The following is a 15926-nucleotide window of genomic DNA, read 5'->3' on the forward strand; positions in this document are numbered from 1 at the left end:
TTACTTATGGAAACTTCAGTATTGGTTAGTTTTAGCATAAACCTAACCTTATACTCTCATTGACATTACCAACACAAATATCTCTTTCCAGATGACATAACGATTAACAAACTTAACAAAACAGAACTAAAACAAAGTGATGCATCTCTTATATGACCACATAGCACTTATTTAACCACTCAGGTCTTCAGTTTATTGATTTACAATATGGTAACGTGCCTGATAAGAACACAAGGGCTTCTGCAGGTTTATTGTGTTTGAAAAACCAAGTTGCTGGCAGAAGCATGATCACAGACCTGTACTCAGTAGAAATTATAGGTGGATCTTGTATATTTTCTGTCTGAATTCATTCACTTGCATAGCTGTCCATACACCATATTCATATGCGCTCTCTCCCTCTCGCACTGCATCCCTGTTCCAGATCTCGCACTGTATTCACTCACACACATCCATTCTTGACAAAACCTTCTTGCTTACCACTCTTTCATGCACACTCACCTACAGTCACTATATGGTCCAGCTGGCTAGATTTTGACTGGATTCTGGACTTTGGACCATTAACTAGCCTAGATCCCTAGCCCCCTCTCACTTTTTTTTCTTTTTAAGCAAGCTTCAATCATGGACAAGCTGATGTAGGAAGCAAAACATGCCGGAAGTATGCTGCCCAACTGCTTAGCGTGATATTAGCCTGCATTTGCCTTCCATTGTTGTTTGCCAATCAGAAGTCATAACTACGATTCACATTTAGGGAAATACTAGTATCCATAAAGACAACAGCTAGACTAACACACCACTGTCTTGGGTGTGCTCACCATTGAAGCAATTTCCCATGGGACAGAAGTGATAGCTGTCTATAGAAAACAATGGTGAAACTCAGAATTTTAGTGTAGTTGATGCGAAAGCAGCACGTCTACCCGGAAACAGGAGTTAGGGCAAAGGCAGGAACTCAGGCCCTAACTCAGGCCCTATTAAACATGTTCATCTGCAGTTGCCACCGGCTCGTCTGGTGGCTGCTCAGGGATGGGCCTTCTCCATTGCCGCCCTTGGACTTTGGAACACACTTCCTGCTGAAATAAGAGCCTCCCCATCTCTTGCAACTTTTAAAAAGGCAGTCAAGACTATTTGTTCACCCAGGTTTTTAATTAGATACTATTTTAATAGTTTTAACTTCTTAACTTTAATTGTTGAAATGTTTTAATCTTTTATTGGCTGTTTTTATTGTTTTGTAAACTGCCCAGAGAATTTGCATTTGGGTAGTATAGAAATGCATCAAACAAAACAAACAAACAAACAGATATTATTCTGCAAATGCAGTCCATCAGGCTTGATCCATGAATCACACAAAAGACTTTTAGTGATTGATTATAGGAAGCTTAAAACACACACACACACACACACACACACACACACACACACACACACACAGAGCAATTTTCCTTTTTCAATACACAACTGCTGCGAGGCCATTGGGCACTCTGGTGTTTAGGCCTTGCTGTCTGCTAGGCCTCTGGCTCAGACAACTTTTAAATTGGTTTTAGCATAGCAGAAGCATTTTAGAAAAAGTATTTAATTTAACTAATGTGGGAAGGGGGTGTTAAAAGAAATGTGTTTGGTAGGCAGAGGGGGAAGAAGGGGGAAATGGGAAGAAGGGAGGAGGGGAGAAGAATGGCAAAGATAAAAAACTGCAACAGAAAATGGAGGGAGAGGAATAAGGTTGAAATAGCTGGGAAGGAAGAAACACATGGAAACCAATTAGAAGAAGAAAGGGGTAGGGGAAGAAGTGATCTGAAGGTGAGAGTTGGGAGATTTAAATGCTGAGAAGCAAGCAATGCTGATGTGGTCAGAGTAATCTCATGCAATATAGTAGCACAGAAATAGTAAGGTAAAGTGTGCCATCAAGTTGATTTCTACTCCAGGCGTGCACAGAGCCCTGTGGTTGTCTTTGGTAGAATGCAGGAAGGGTTTACCATTGCCTCCTCCTGCGCAGTATGAGATGATGCCTTTCAGCATCTTCCTATATCGCTGCTGCCCGATATAGTACCCGCAGGGATTCGAACCGGCAACCTTCTGCTTGTTAGTCAAGCATTTCCCTGCTCCACCACTTAATATTTCCTTAAAGTAATCCCCACTTTGTCCAATGAGACTTTTACATAAGACTTTTACATGTGCAGCTTTGAATCCTTGGGCTTTTAAGTTTGCCTGTTTGCTGTTATGGGAATGAGGGAAGATTGATTTTTGAATACACTTTCCGCTGTTAAAAAGTATTATATAGATGCTCAGAAAGAGCCTGCAATTCTCCATCATAGCCTCCCCACTACATTTTGTAAAAATGTAATTAATAATAATAATAATAATAATAATAATAATAATAATTTTTAATGCAGTGAGGGAGTCTATATGCCTCAGCTCCAGTTAACATTTTGTTGGAAAGAAAGGCACTCTGCACATGCCCAAAGGCAGTCTGCTTTTCTCTTGAGTGGTTGTGGACTATGTGGCCAGAGATCCTCTCAAAATCAGGAGAAGCTATAGAAGTCTTTTGACTCTCTTCTCAAGAATCAGGCCTGCTTCACCTGATGGCGAGTGGGCCTCTAAGTAAGAGACAGGGAACCGATTTGGAATACGACTCGGGAGTGAAAATAACCGTTTCACCTGCTTTAATATGGGTGCAGTGCTGTAACAGCAAAGGCTGAAATGAGTGGTGAAATTTGGGGCACAGACTCAGTCTCTGTCTCGAATTATATTTGTGGCCTTAAGCAAGACGCTTTGTATAGTCAGCATGGTATTGCATAGTTGGAGGGTCGGTGGGGAGTATGCTCTGCACAACCCTCACTTGGGGTGGGCCATCTGGCCACTCCCTACCTTAACTAACACACACACACACACACACACACACACACACACACACACACACACACTCTACCATTAAAGACATCTCCTGCCCTGCCGTGCTCCCTGCTTAGGCTCCTCAGTTTGTAGGAGCCAATGCACCATTAACATGATTGATCTCATAATTGGCACAATATTCAAGGTAGGCTACCTGGATGTTTTATACTGAACTTCTTCACACTACTCTGTCCAACAGCTGACTACTGATAGGAGCACTTCCCTCCTTTTCCTGCACCCCTATCAGGGTTACCAACAGCAACATTTCCCCCTATCCTTGAGTAGCTGGATTGCTTATAAAACATTCTATAATATTTGTGCAACCGAGCCTAGGATGAAAGGTAAAGTTGTGCCATCGAGTCAGTGTGGACTCCTGGCAACCACAGAGCCGTGTGGTTTTCTTTGGTAGAATACAGGAGGGGTTTACCATTGCCTCTTCCTGCACAGTATGAGATGATGCCTTTCAGCATCTTCCTACTGTATATCACTGCTGCCCGATATAGGTGTTTCCCATAGTTTGGGAGACATACCAGCAGGGATTTGAACCAGCAACCTCTTGCTTCCTAGGCAAGTTACTTCCCCACTGTGCCATTATGATTAGGAAGGGCTCATCTCAGTCAACTGAGGCTAAATTTCTCACAGCCAGTAGCTGGAGAGGTTTCAAACCATGCCACCAGTATGCATCTTTTTTCCTTTTTGATCCTTTTTTAATTGTGATTGAGTCCATAGGCAAACTAGCAAAAACACCCCTACATTTTTTCTGGCAAGTCTACATATTCTGAATTTTAATCTTAATACCTTGTCTCTGTACAAAATGACTGCCTTATCTAGCTAATTATCCAAAGCTTGTTTTGATTTCAAAGATCAAGCAACAGCTAACAATCCTAAGTATTCTGTGAAGCACTTGACAGCAATACATAAAAATACTGAACAGAAGCTTGAATTGGTTTGCATGAGAATCAGCAACAAAAATACATGAAACTGTGGCAGTTCAGATACTCAAAAAGAATATTAGCAAGGCTGTCATGAAATGATGAATATGAGCATTTAACACATTAAAAAAAAATCATAACCAGACTTCAATCACACAGAAAAGCTAGGTAATAAGCAGTAGAATGTTGTTTTGAGACAAAAAACAATGTATTAGATTAAATTCAATGAGACAAGAGTACGTTGTGGAAGAATATGACAGAATTAATTGTAATTAAACATAGTGGGCACAATCCTGCTTCTACCCAGAGGCATGGCAGAGTCTCAATGCATGCCCAATCACATCAGAAGCCAGGAGGAGATATAAGTGGGCATTACCCTTATCAAGTTGCTGCATATCTGTGGAGAGACCTCCCCACTCTCTACCACTGGTGGCTGCCTCCTCCCCCATTAACCAGCACTCCCGGTCAGTCCTTGCATGCAGAATATATGCAGAGTAGATTTATCCACCCGCTTTGTAACTTCAGCCACCCTCCAGTGGCCGATAAGTGATGAAGGCCTGGCACTGCCCCTCCTCCACAACGGCCTCAATCAGTCTGAGACCCATGCACAAGGTGCAACCCCTAGCCCCAGAATGGAAGGCAGGATCATGCCAAAGAACATTTAAGATATTGACATTAGAAAGACAAACAATTCTGTTATTACAACATCTATTTTTCTTGATTGGTGAAGTAATACAACAAAACCATCCAAACTAGCTGCATCAGAAATATTACATAATTCAGCAAAAAGGAAGCAGATGTCACAGTCAAACCTAAATGCTTATATGCTGCTCACAAGGAATCACGGATGGGTTAGTAAAGCGTGAAACAGAACATCTTGCCATCTAATAATATCTAGAACAAATACTTGAAGAGACACATAGAAAGCAGTATCCTGAAAATTTAAAGGTTTTCAGATAAATAATAAGAGCATACCCCATCTGAGAACTAGTTCTACACTGGCCAAGAACAGGAGCCCAGGTTCAAGAACCGATATGGAACACAGAATTTGGATTGCCATATAGAAAGTTATCTTACCAAAATGGAGAAGGGAAGGGTAATTTCCTGATACGTAAGAAGTGAAACATGTCAAACAGGATAGGAAACAAAATCTGGAAAGAAAAGTCAAGGAGAGGAATATCTAGAAAAGATTGTGAACAAAAAAATATCTTGCAAAGCAGGAGAAGTACATTTGTAGGACTCTCAAAACTATTCCAGCATGGTAGTGTTATCTTAATCATAACCAGGGTAACGTATTTTAACATACAACTATGTTAATTCAACCTCAGCCAAAGAGAAGGATCTACCACCTTTTAAATAAGGACTCCAAGAGACATTGATAAATACAATGTTGGATTTTTATTTAATTACCAGGGCTTTCTTTTCAGAGATACTAAAGTTCAACCAAGTTCAGTGGCATCATGGAATAATCAGGTAAACGTCTGAGCATCACACATTCTGCTAATAAATCCTTTAAATTCATCTCCCAAATATAAACACACACATTCTTGTGGCATGACAGAGGAAAGGGCCCTTTCTACTTCACATTTATACTATCAGATTTGTAAATCTGGATCTAATTGAAATGAATTCAGCAAGACTACACGATAATCCAGTTTGTGGAAACAAACTGGTCACAGGTTTAAACTAGAAGATGAGTGACAACTGATCCAACAGGGATTAAAGAGGGGAGGAGGGAAGAGAGAATTACAATGCTACAAGACAGCACTACACACTACAAAGAAAACTATAGAATAAGGTGTAATTTTAAAACCTACTTAATAATGCAATTAGCAATGTTGCAACATACAATGGAAATACAGCAGAAAAGTAACTTTATAATGTGCTCATAGGAAGCAATAACCAATAATTACTTAACTAATAAACAGCTAACCACATTCCCAGGTAGTTAGGGCCAAACTAGACTTGATTGAAACAGACATGTGCCTGCCCTGTTTGATATAAAGCAGGGATGTATTTTTTCATGAAACGGAGTGCGACGAAACATGCCCCTTACTCCATCTTACCTCACTGCACGCTGTTGCTTTAAGGAGCAACAAGGTGATGGGTTCACCTATCTTCCATGTAAAATCTACCCCTCTTAGAAAGAACTAAAGGGGAACCAAGTAAGATGCAGAGCGAGACAAAAGCTAGACCTCAACCTGGCTGACAGTGCATAATATTTCTAAATTAGGTTATTGCAGCGGTATTCAGAGTGCTACTTCACCCTAGCAACAGATCAATTTCTGACCAGCATATGGTGAACTAAGTGATACATTTAGCCAGGGCATGTGTGCTCTGGGTAGGTGTGTGGTCCAAACCCACCAACCTCTGGTTCCCGAGGCTCCTGCCCAATGTTCTCCATCCAATTTCAAATGTAGGTGACAAATGAGTGGCGAATATTGGGAGGAAGGCTCAGGAACCGGAGGTTGGCGGGTTCAGACAACAGGCCCACCCAGAGCACACTCTCCCTGGAAATCAGAGGTTCCTGGGAACTGGACTTTTGGTACATCTCCTGAACCCACCCTTTGTGATATAGAGACTATGCTTCTGTTAATACAGCCCAAGATTGCTTTGGCATTTTAAGCAGCCACATCACCCTACCAACCCATGTTTAACTTGTAGTCCACTAAGATACCTAGATTCTTTTCATATGCACTGCTGCCAAGCAGGTATACCCCATCCTGTGCTTGTGCATTTGATTTTTCTTATCCAAATGCAGGACTTCATCTTGTTGGTTTTGGTCCAATATTCAAGCCTGACCAGATCAGACTGAAACTTGATTCTGTTTCCTAAGGTGTAAGTTTATTCTCCTCACCACAGCTTCATGTCCTTCTACTCCCTCCTCTAAGTCATTTCTGAAAATGTTGAACATCACAGGGCCCAAGACAGAGCCCTGTGGCACTCCACTCAACAGGATGATGTGGAGCCATTAATGAGTACTCTCCGGGTATAAATTCATCTAGCTGTAAATTCATCTAGCATATTTTACTAAGTTATCTATCTATCATGGGAAACTTTGTCTAATGCTTTGCTGACATCAAGATAAGTTATTTCAACAGAACTGCCATCTTCTATTAAACTAGTAACTCTGTCAAAAAAGGAGACTAGATTAGACTGGCATGACTTGTTCTTGAGAAATCCATGCTGGCTCATACTAATCACCAGATTCTTTTCTAAAGTGCTCACAGACAGACTCCTGCCAGGTACCAACATAAAACGACTGGTCCTGTAGTTCCCTAGATCCTCCCCCCACACTTTTTGAAGACAGTTCAGAAATTTCATATTTGAAATGAACATCTGCTCATATCCTGTGTTCTGGCATCTCACCAGTTCTGCGAGAGAGTTCTCAAAGATTACAGTGGTTCTGAGATTACATCTGCAAGCTCCTTCAGTACCTAGCAATCTAATTCATCTAGATTTGGAAACTTGAACTCATTTAAGGTAGCCAAGTGTTCTCATACTACCGCTTTACCTATCTTGTGGTGCACCTCCCTCTTCACTTGTGCATCTGTTGCCTGGCAGGAGAGGAGGCGGCAGGTGCAAAATAGGCAAGCAACTCTGCCTTCTCTGCCACCCATTACTGTCTCACCATATTTTCTGGACAACAGACTCACTGCTTCCTTGGCCTTCCTCTTATTTGGAACACATCTACAAAACCCCTATTTGTGGTTTTTCGCATTCCTGGCAAGCCCCAGCTCATTCTGAGCCTTAACTTGCCTGACACCATGCCTACAAGTTTGGGCAACTCTTTTGTACTCTTCCCCTTGTTCTGTTTCTTATTTGTCCTTTTTGAGTCACATTTATTAATTTATTTCTTGCCCCTCCAATGCAATACTGCTCAGGGTGGCTCACAACAGTAATAGTAATATAAAATTGTAAACAATGAAACAGATGAAGCACAGCACTGAAAAAAATCAATTAAAACAAATCCAATTAAAAATAAAAACCCAATAAAAAGTCCGTCAAATTACAAATTTTAAAAGCCTCTTTAAACAAGTGGGTTCTGAGATCTTTTTTAAAAACTAAGAGTGGAAGTTATTGAAATAACTCTCCATGCACACAAGCTAATTTCTTAATCTGTCTCCCATTTTTTCTTCTCATGGAAATGGTTTGTGATTGTGCCTCAGTATCTCACTATTCATAATCTCCCATCCTCCTTCAATTATTCCTGCCCCCTACTCCACCCTTTTGATTTCTAGTCATGGGATCCTATCTCGTTTTTCAATGAGCTCATTGCCTGAAATCCAGAGTACATATTTGACTCCCTGAAGTTTCCCTGATATTATGAATTCCAAGATGCTGTGGTTGCCTTCCCACCCACCTCTCACTTTATCTATCAATTCTTCCCTTTTGGCAAGGGCTAATTCCAGGGTAGCTGACCCACATGTTCAGAATTATGGAGTTGTCAGCAAGGGAAGTCAACTATTTATTGGACCTCCCCACTCTTAGCAGAGTGGGATTTCCAGGAGATGTCAGGATAGTTGAAGTCCCCCATTAATGTTTGCCTCTTTTAAAAATTTGCAAACTTGTCCAAGGGAAGCAGAGCCCACATCTTCCACTTGGACAAAGGTTCTACAGCTAAATCCCCACAATGGTGCTGCTTTTATTTCTCTTTCCTTTTGTTTTTCAGACAATTTCGGCTGGACCTCCATGCTCAGATGCATGGATAAGGTTCAGTCTAGGTCAGCTTTTTCTTAAGAGGTATACAAAGATCTAGGAGCTTGCGCCCAGGAAACTGCCAAGTGGGTGTCTTGTGTAGGAGTTTACCAAGGAAGGAAGATCCAGCACTCAGAAGCGCCAAGCAATATGAACATGGTGACCTGTAGGGAATGTTCCATGATCCTACCTGCACAAAAGGGCTCCAAGTTAGGGTTGTGCACGGAACCGGGCGGTGGAGGCTTGAAGGCAGGGGGTGCTGCTTTAAGGGCGGGGAAGGGTGCATTTAACCCTTCCCCCATACTTCCCCCCCACACTTCCCCCTCTGGTGCTCCATTTTAAAAAAGTCCATCGGGGTTGGAGCGTACCTCTCTGCTGCCCCGTTTCCCCCCTTTATCAGAACTAACCGGAAGTATCCGGCTCACCTGCCACATGCACATGCTCGTAGCACATCCGGCGCACACAAGCACATCATATGCTTCCGATTAGTTCTGATAAAGGGGGCAAACGGGGCAGCAGGGAGGTACACTGCCACCCCGATGGACTTTCTAAAAAGCACCAGCGGGGCAAGAGTGGCGGGAGGGGTAAGTCCACCTTCCCCCGCCCTTAAAGCAGCACCCCCCACCTTCCAACAGGCGGAACCACCCACTGTTTGTGCACATCCCTACTCCAAGTATGTCATGTCAAACTGCTTCCCAGTTATTCCTATTGCATTAGGGTACAGCAGACTGGTTCATTGGAACCTGCCAGCTGTCTCAAAATATTGTTTTTCCAAAATGGAAGTTTAGCCTCATTAAGATTGTAGGAGCCTTGGGTATAATTTTTATTTCTTTAGCCAGGCTTTAGGGCCACATAACTCTGCTACTTGGTCCAAGCACCAGACTTTGTCTCTACAAGCGTCTTGCTCAGTACTGAGCTACATTCCAAAATGGAGGGGAGGCCATTTTGCAACACTGTAAGACAAGCAAGAGTTATGAAAGGTATTGCCTTTGTTTGCCAAGTGGATAAGGCTCAGGGGACATCCCAATCTTGACTCCTAACATTCACCTTTTGCACCCCTTCTTTCAAAAAAGGGGGTACACTCCTGTCCACTTAAAAGCTGGAGCCTTTCCTTACGAAAAATTAGGGCAGCCACTTCTTAAATGAGATCAGAAGATTACATTTAGAAATGCACCATTGACTCAAACTGTGTAAAAAAAAAGCATTGTCTACCATTAACGCTACATTTATATTCTGCTTTTCATCAAGAAAACAGGTCTACAAGTCAAAAGGAGCAAGAAGATGGTTCCCTGTCTCAAAAGGGGCTCATGATGTAAAAAGAAACGTGAGAGAGACATAACATCAGCCGGCAGTGGGAAGGATTGCTATATGGGGTTGAACAGGGACAGTCGCTCTCCCCCTGCTAAACAAAAATGAGCCATCACTTTAAAAGATGCCTCTGCCCAGTTAGATCTATCATATCTGCATAGAATGGAGTCACAGATACAACCAAGAAAGGAGCAATGTATTTTCATTTACCAGCATGCAAGTTATGTGTTCTCGTAACAGACAGAAAGCTGAAAACTGGTACTCAAGTTGTAGAGCCGTCTGCAAAGAGGTTAAAAAAAGAGGGGGGAAACCCTCTCTCCCCTTTGAAATTTGCCCAAGAGAGTTGCTGCTGAGGTCCTTGCAGTGCTAATAGAGTTGGCAGGCACTTCATGGTAGGAGCTATTTTGCAAGTTGTATATCATGTCAATTGTATTCACAATCCAATGAGAGTCTTTGGGAAGCGATGTGTCATTTTTCTTCCCTTGATAGGTACTAAACAAGTTTTTGTCCTCCCTTATCGACTGAATTCTGTTTATATAAAATGATGATATGCACCTTCCGAAATCTAGAATATGAAGTGCATTATCCAAATCAGATGATGGATTGGAGGAGAAGGTAAGCAGGATGATGAAAAGATGTGGACATTTTTGGATGCATGGTAATGTCTTGCATGACTACCACTTTATCCTGCTGGAATCTCAGATATCGCGGGCGTGACCTTGATGTTGAGAGTTCACTTGCCCTCCTTGATGAAATTATAGTTATACTGTACCCTGAAGGACAGTAACTTCAAGAATGTTGCAGCCAAAGGTTCAAAGGCTGCATACATGAGATTCGATAACACCAGCAAGAGACTCCACTAGGGGACTGACCAAGGGATATAGATCCCTTAAATTGTTTTGATAAAGGATGCAAGGAAATTGTTCTCCCAACAATAGGTGGATGGAAAACAGAGATCACAGACAGATTATCCTTAGTAGATAAATTTGACAAGACTAAAACTGTTTAGGGAGAATCTGTTTAGGGAGATCTGACGAATAGACATGGACTCTGGATTCAGCCACAAGATGACAAATAGGTATCTTTCCACTTAAGTCATCAGGATTTTCTTGTTGGCAGTTTCTTGAATTTGGGAGAATATTTTTGAGAATATTCTCATCACCAGTGACACTGGATTATATCTTTGCCTTTGATACAAAGGAAATTTTCCTTTGATACCAAGGAAAATCACTGTGAAATCTATACTCCAATGCAGGGGAGTATATATTCTTACAGTGATGTCAGTAACAAGAGGAATCTGAACAGGGGGAGCGAGTTTCTCAGTCTTGGTACAGTGGATTATAAGAGTGCCAATGCTGTGGTGCAAAGAAACAAGGTGGCATGGAGCATGAGTTCATTCAAACCCTTCCCCAATGCCATATACATCAAGGAAGTTGCCTTCATCAGTTGTACTGGAGGGTAGAGAGCTCTCTCTGACATTGACATTCTGATGTACAGGGGACATGGATGGAGTCTTAAGCACCTGAGAGGCTTTAGCCAACAATGTTGATACTGGTGCCTTAACATGGAGGAAGGCCGGAAGGAGAGGAGAGCTGGTCTTGTGGTAGCAAGCATGACTTGTCCCCATAGCTAAGCAGGGTCTGCCCTGGTTGCATATGAATGGGAGACTTGATGTGTGAGCACTGCAAGATATTCCCCTCAGGGGATGGAGCTGCTCTGGGAAGAGCAGAAGGTTCCAAGTTCCCTCCCTGGCATCTCCAAGATAGGGCTGAGAGAGATTCCTGCCTGCAACCTTGGAGAAGCCGCTGCCAGTCTGTGAAGACAATACTGAGCTAGATAGACCAATGGTCTGACTCAGTATATGGCAGTTTCCTATGTTCCTATGTAACAGGAGCTGAGGGTAAAGGGGGACCTCTCTTCAACCCCCATCACCCTCATGCCACCTCAAGGTCAAAGACTTACACTTTGACTTAGCTATGGGGGAATTTCAAGGAATTGAAAGAAGCTCTCTAACAACCCCTCCTTAGCCGTCATGTCTGGTGTGCCCATTAATGGAGATGTATAGATGGCCATAAAGAAGATCACTTTCTTGTACAACAGCACTAAGATAATTCCTACGGAGCTGAAGAGTTGGGAACTAGAGTGGGAAGCGCTGAGAGTCATGAGAGCTGAAGGAAGCAGAAGAGAGGGGGCTGAGATCCACAGAGTTGAGGAAATACATACTAGGAAAAAACCCTCACCTAGGGATAAAAAGAAGCAATGCTGTTGATAGAGCACAAAGGAACAGGCAAGGAAGATTGAAGGTTGGGGAGATAAAAGGTGAGGAAGGCCAAACAGGTGACTGCAAGGAAGGATGACTGAATTCCATACATTAAATTTGAACTAAAGTGCACAAATCTTGGGTTTCAGGTCTCTAGCTGTATTACATAGCATCTATTATAGTAATAGGTGGGTCAGTCCCAGATGAAGAGGAATACCAGAGATTAAGAATGAAAAGATTCTTGCAAGAGGCAAATTCAGAAGTTCATAACATTTCCACTATTCATTATCACCAGCAATTCTGTAAAGCTTAAGAAACTATTAATTAAACCTTTTCAAACAAGTGGGGTTTATAGATCATCAGTAAAACAGCGTAGGTTCAACACAAAGGATCTGATTATCTATTCAAGGTATAGCAAAACAAGAAACAAATAAAGGGAAGATGGTGCTCTTTATAGAATAAGTTTTCTTTCAGAATTTTTTTTTTTAAAATTGAACTAGCTATATAATAAAGTTAAGATTTTTTCGTCCCTCCTCACCACCCCAATATTGTACTGTAGCAACTTCTAGAACAATCATGTGTACTTTCAATACAATACCTAGTTTGACTTACACTACAAGTGAAGGTGCAACTCAAATTTTTTTGCTCTCCATCTTATTGGGACAATTCCAGAACCCCCATGCTTCAGCTGAAGACTTTAATCTAATATGGTAAAAGAAAACCCTCAAAATCTCCACTTGTGTTTCTTTTTTGACCTTACCTGTTTCTTTCAAGTTCTTTATTGCAATTGTATCTACCTCTACTGATTTTGGTCTCAGTGGTAACTGTTCAGAGTCTAACTTTGGTTTTGTTGATGGCTCAATTTCAGATTTCGGTCTCAAAGAAACTTCCCCATTTGCCCTGTGTTTGGAAAAAAATAATGTAACACATTAGTAGTAGTAGCAGTAAATCATCATCATCATCATCATCATCATCGTCATTTTAAAAAAATAATTTCAACAGGCATTCAATCTTATGTACTCCAAGATGAAGTCAGATTTTCACATGAAAAACTTAATAACATTATGGTGGCACAGCATGCCCAGCAATAATAGAGCAAGGCAACCCATAGGAAAAATGCATACTTACTTGGATACTGATGATTGCAAGACTGGTTTATCTGGCCTTTTTTGATGCAAAATCCCAGCTTTCAGTAAGTTAGTAGCTTTATTTGGAGGGACGGGCTTCTTGGGTGGTACTTGAGGGGCGGCTGGTTTAGACGTTCTATGATCCAAAGCTGGTTTTTCATCTAAGAAATAAAGTAGCAAAGCATCTAGAAGTACTATTAGGGTAGCTGCAATAGTTACATCTTAAAACAATGAGTAGGTTATATATCATGACAGGATGCAAACAGTGCAGATGCCATTAATCAGGAACTTCTACTACAGACATAAGTTGTTCCAAATAGAGGGCCCCAAAGCAAACACTATCTTAAGGAGCAAGACTGCCCCTCCCCTGTAACTTGCCACATCTGAGAAGACTGGAATTCTTCTTATAGGGACTGAACCTGGTCTCTAGAGATCCAAGGAGAACCAAGTCCAAGGACAACTTCAGGTTTCCCAATCATGATTTTTTAGTATCCAAGACCAGGAAATTGTGGTAAGTCTTGCCACTCACAACCTGAGTATCTGTGGTTTGACGAGATTTTTTTTCCATTGGGGGTGGGTGGGTTTCTGATTTTCAGGGGGTCATTTTTGGGGGTCCCCTTCACTCCTCTTACAGACTCCTAGTGAACCCCCCCCATTTTTTACTGTATTTTTCGGTCTTTCTGTGACTGTGATTCCCCTAACTGTGTTTGCCATTGATTTCAATGGCTCGTCTACCGCAAATTCGCCAAACGCGACGTTTCCCCAGAATGGAACATTGCTCATAAGCGACAGGTGACACTTTTCTCTAACACTGGCATTAATATGACCAAGAGCTTTCCAAGTCATTAAGCTGGTCAACAAGAGTAGTTGGAAGGGAAGAGCCTTCATTTCATTCTGAAACAGCTGCTTCTTACTACTAGTAGTATTTATATATCATTTTTCAATAAAAGTGTTCTTAAAAGCAGTTTACATAGAAAAATGAGTACGGCGAAGATAGTTCCCTATCCCCCAACTAGGGGTGTGCACAAAACACATTTTGTGTTCCGTTCCCCGCGTAGAATGGAATGCAAAAAGCTTGAAGTGTTCCATCCCACTAGAATGTTCCAGCCGCCATTTTGGATTCCAAAACGGCGGCCAGAATGTTCTGCCTTGGAACAAGTCGTTCTGTTCCAAGATCATAACAGGACCCCTTTCTTACGGGTGTTCTGTTCTGAGCTCGGAACGCTCAAAAAGGCCTGTTTAAAGGAGGAACGTTCCGACCTCAGAACATTCTGTACATCCCTACCCAAACAGCTCTCAGTGTCAACACCAGCAACAGCCACTGAAGGAATTCTGCACTAGGATTGAATAGGGCCACTTGCTCTCCACATGCTAAATATAAAGAGAACCACCATTTTGAAAGGTGTCTTTTTCCCCAGTTAGCAAACGTTGACTTTAATCATGGAATTAAACTCAAAGTTCTCACCATAATTTTTAAAATCAGTTTCAATGCACATTATATATTTCTCTCACTAGCTGTAATTCTCAGTATTTCACAGATGCTGCACAATATGCTTTATACACATCTTTTCTCCTTTACAAAGAATGAACTACTAAACTTTCCTGCAGAATTAGAGCAATTACTTTTTCAATAATCATGTCGTTCCCTGGTTTTTTGTAATAATGCAGGCTTACATGTTAACATGCTTCCTCTCTTATTTTTTCCAGTTTTTTATCATACATTCCTGTTACTTTATTAAAAATTACCACCTAGACATAGTTTTAAAACAATTCTCACAAATTAACATAAGAAATTGTTTCTGCATTTCAAAATGTACAAAGCTACTGATTAACCTAATTTTTCTCCCTATTTTAACATGTTTCAAAACAACCATCTTCATAATGGGCCCAAGTAAAAACAGCTTATTTCCTGGTTTACACATGCCTAATCAAATGTTATTGCCCCAGTTCAGATGAACAGCAGCTGCTACATGTGAGAAATCTGGGGCTGCGGCAAGAAGCTGCCCACCCTGACATCTCCGGACGTGCCAACACACTCTCAGCATGTCCTCTAATCACGTGTGAGGGGTGTTAATCTGAATCACATTTCTGCACGTGCTACAAAGTCTGTCCTCACACGCAATGCAATCAGAAGACATGCCAAGAGAGTGTCTGCCAAATAGACCAGGGCAGGCACCTTCTCACCGCAGACCCAACATTACTACATGCAGCATCCACTGCTCATCTGAACTGGGCCAAGAACATTTGGTTAAGGATGTGTAAGCCAAGAAATAAAATGTTTTTACTATTAAAATAGTAAATCATTTACAGTGTAATACAACACAATATTTTTTACTTCTTTGCTTCTCTTTATGTTCTCATATTTGAACCACAGAAGGAAATGAAGGAACCTAGATCACAATAAAAATCCAGTATATTATCGCTGCTATAGGAAAGAGGATTGTGCTTGTCCCAAGCCCTTGCCAAGTCAGTGCCTCTAAATGCCAACACACAGTGGCCGGCATCCAGATTAACCCTAGGCTGATGCACCAGGGCTTTCTATTGCACAAGGGAAGAGGGGCAATTTTTGGTGATCTCTCCTTCCCTCTGCAGCTGCCTCTGGAAACTATCTCCCTAAGGATTGGGGGACCCTCAAGAAGATCGTTTCCCCACCCCCTCCTCCCCATAGCCATCCCCCATGGCCTCCAAAATTTCACTCTCAATGGCTGGGAACTCTCC

At 41.7% G+C, this 15926-nt stretch overlaps 1 protein-coding gene across 3 annotated transcripts in view; it reads right to left on the reverse strand.

Moving 5' to 3' along the window:
- Nucleotides 1-15926, reverse strand: part of CD2AP (CD2 associated protein) — a 117505-nt gene that overhangs the window by 11345 nt on the left and 90234 nt on the right. For all 3 annotated transcript variants that reach the window (XM_053283973.1, XM_053283975.1, XM_053283976.1), the window contains exons 12-13: nucleotides 13210-13369; nucleotides 12842-12981 (exon numbers count right to left, since the gene is read on the reverse strand). In XM_053283973.1, coding sequence (XP_053139948.1) covers nucleotides 12842-12981; nucleotides 13210-13369 — 300 coding nt within the window. The remainder of the gene's footprint in view (nucleotides 1-12841; nucleotides 12982-13209; nucleotides 13370-15926) is intronic.

This window comes from Hemicordylus capensis, chromosome 1 (assembly GCF_027244095.1).
Source record: "Hemicordylus capensis ecotype Gifberg chromosome 1, rHemCap1.1.pri, whole genome shotgun sequence".
Taxonomy (NCBI): Eukaryota; Metazoa; Chordata; class Lepidosauria; order Squamata; family Cordylidae; genus Hemicordylus; species Hemicordylus capensis.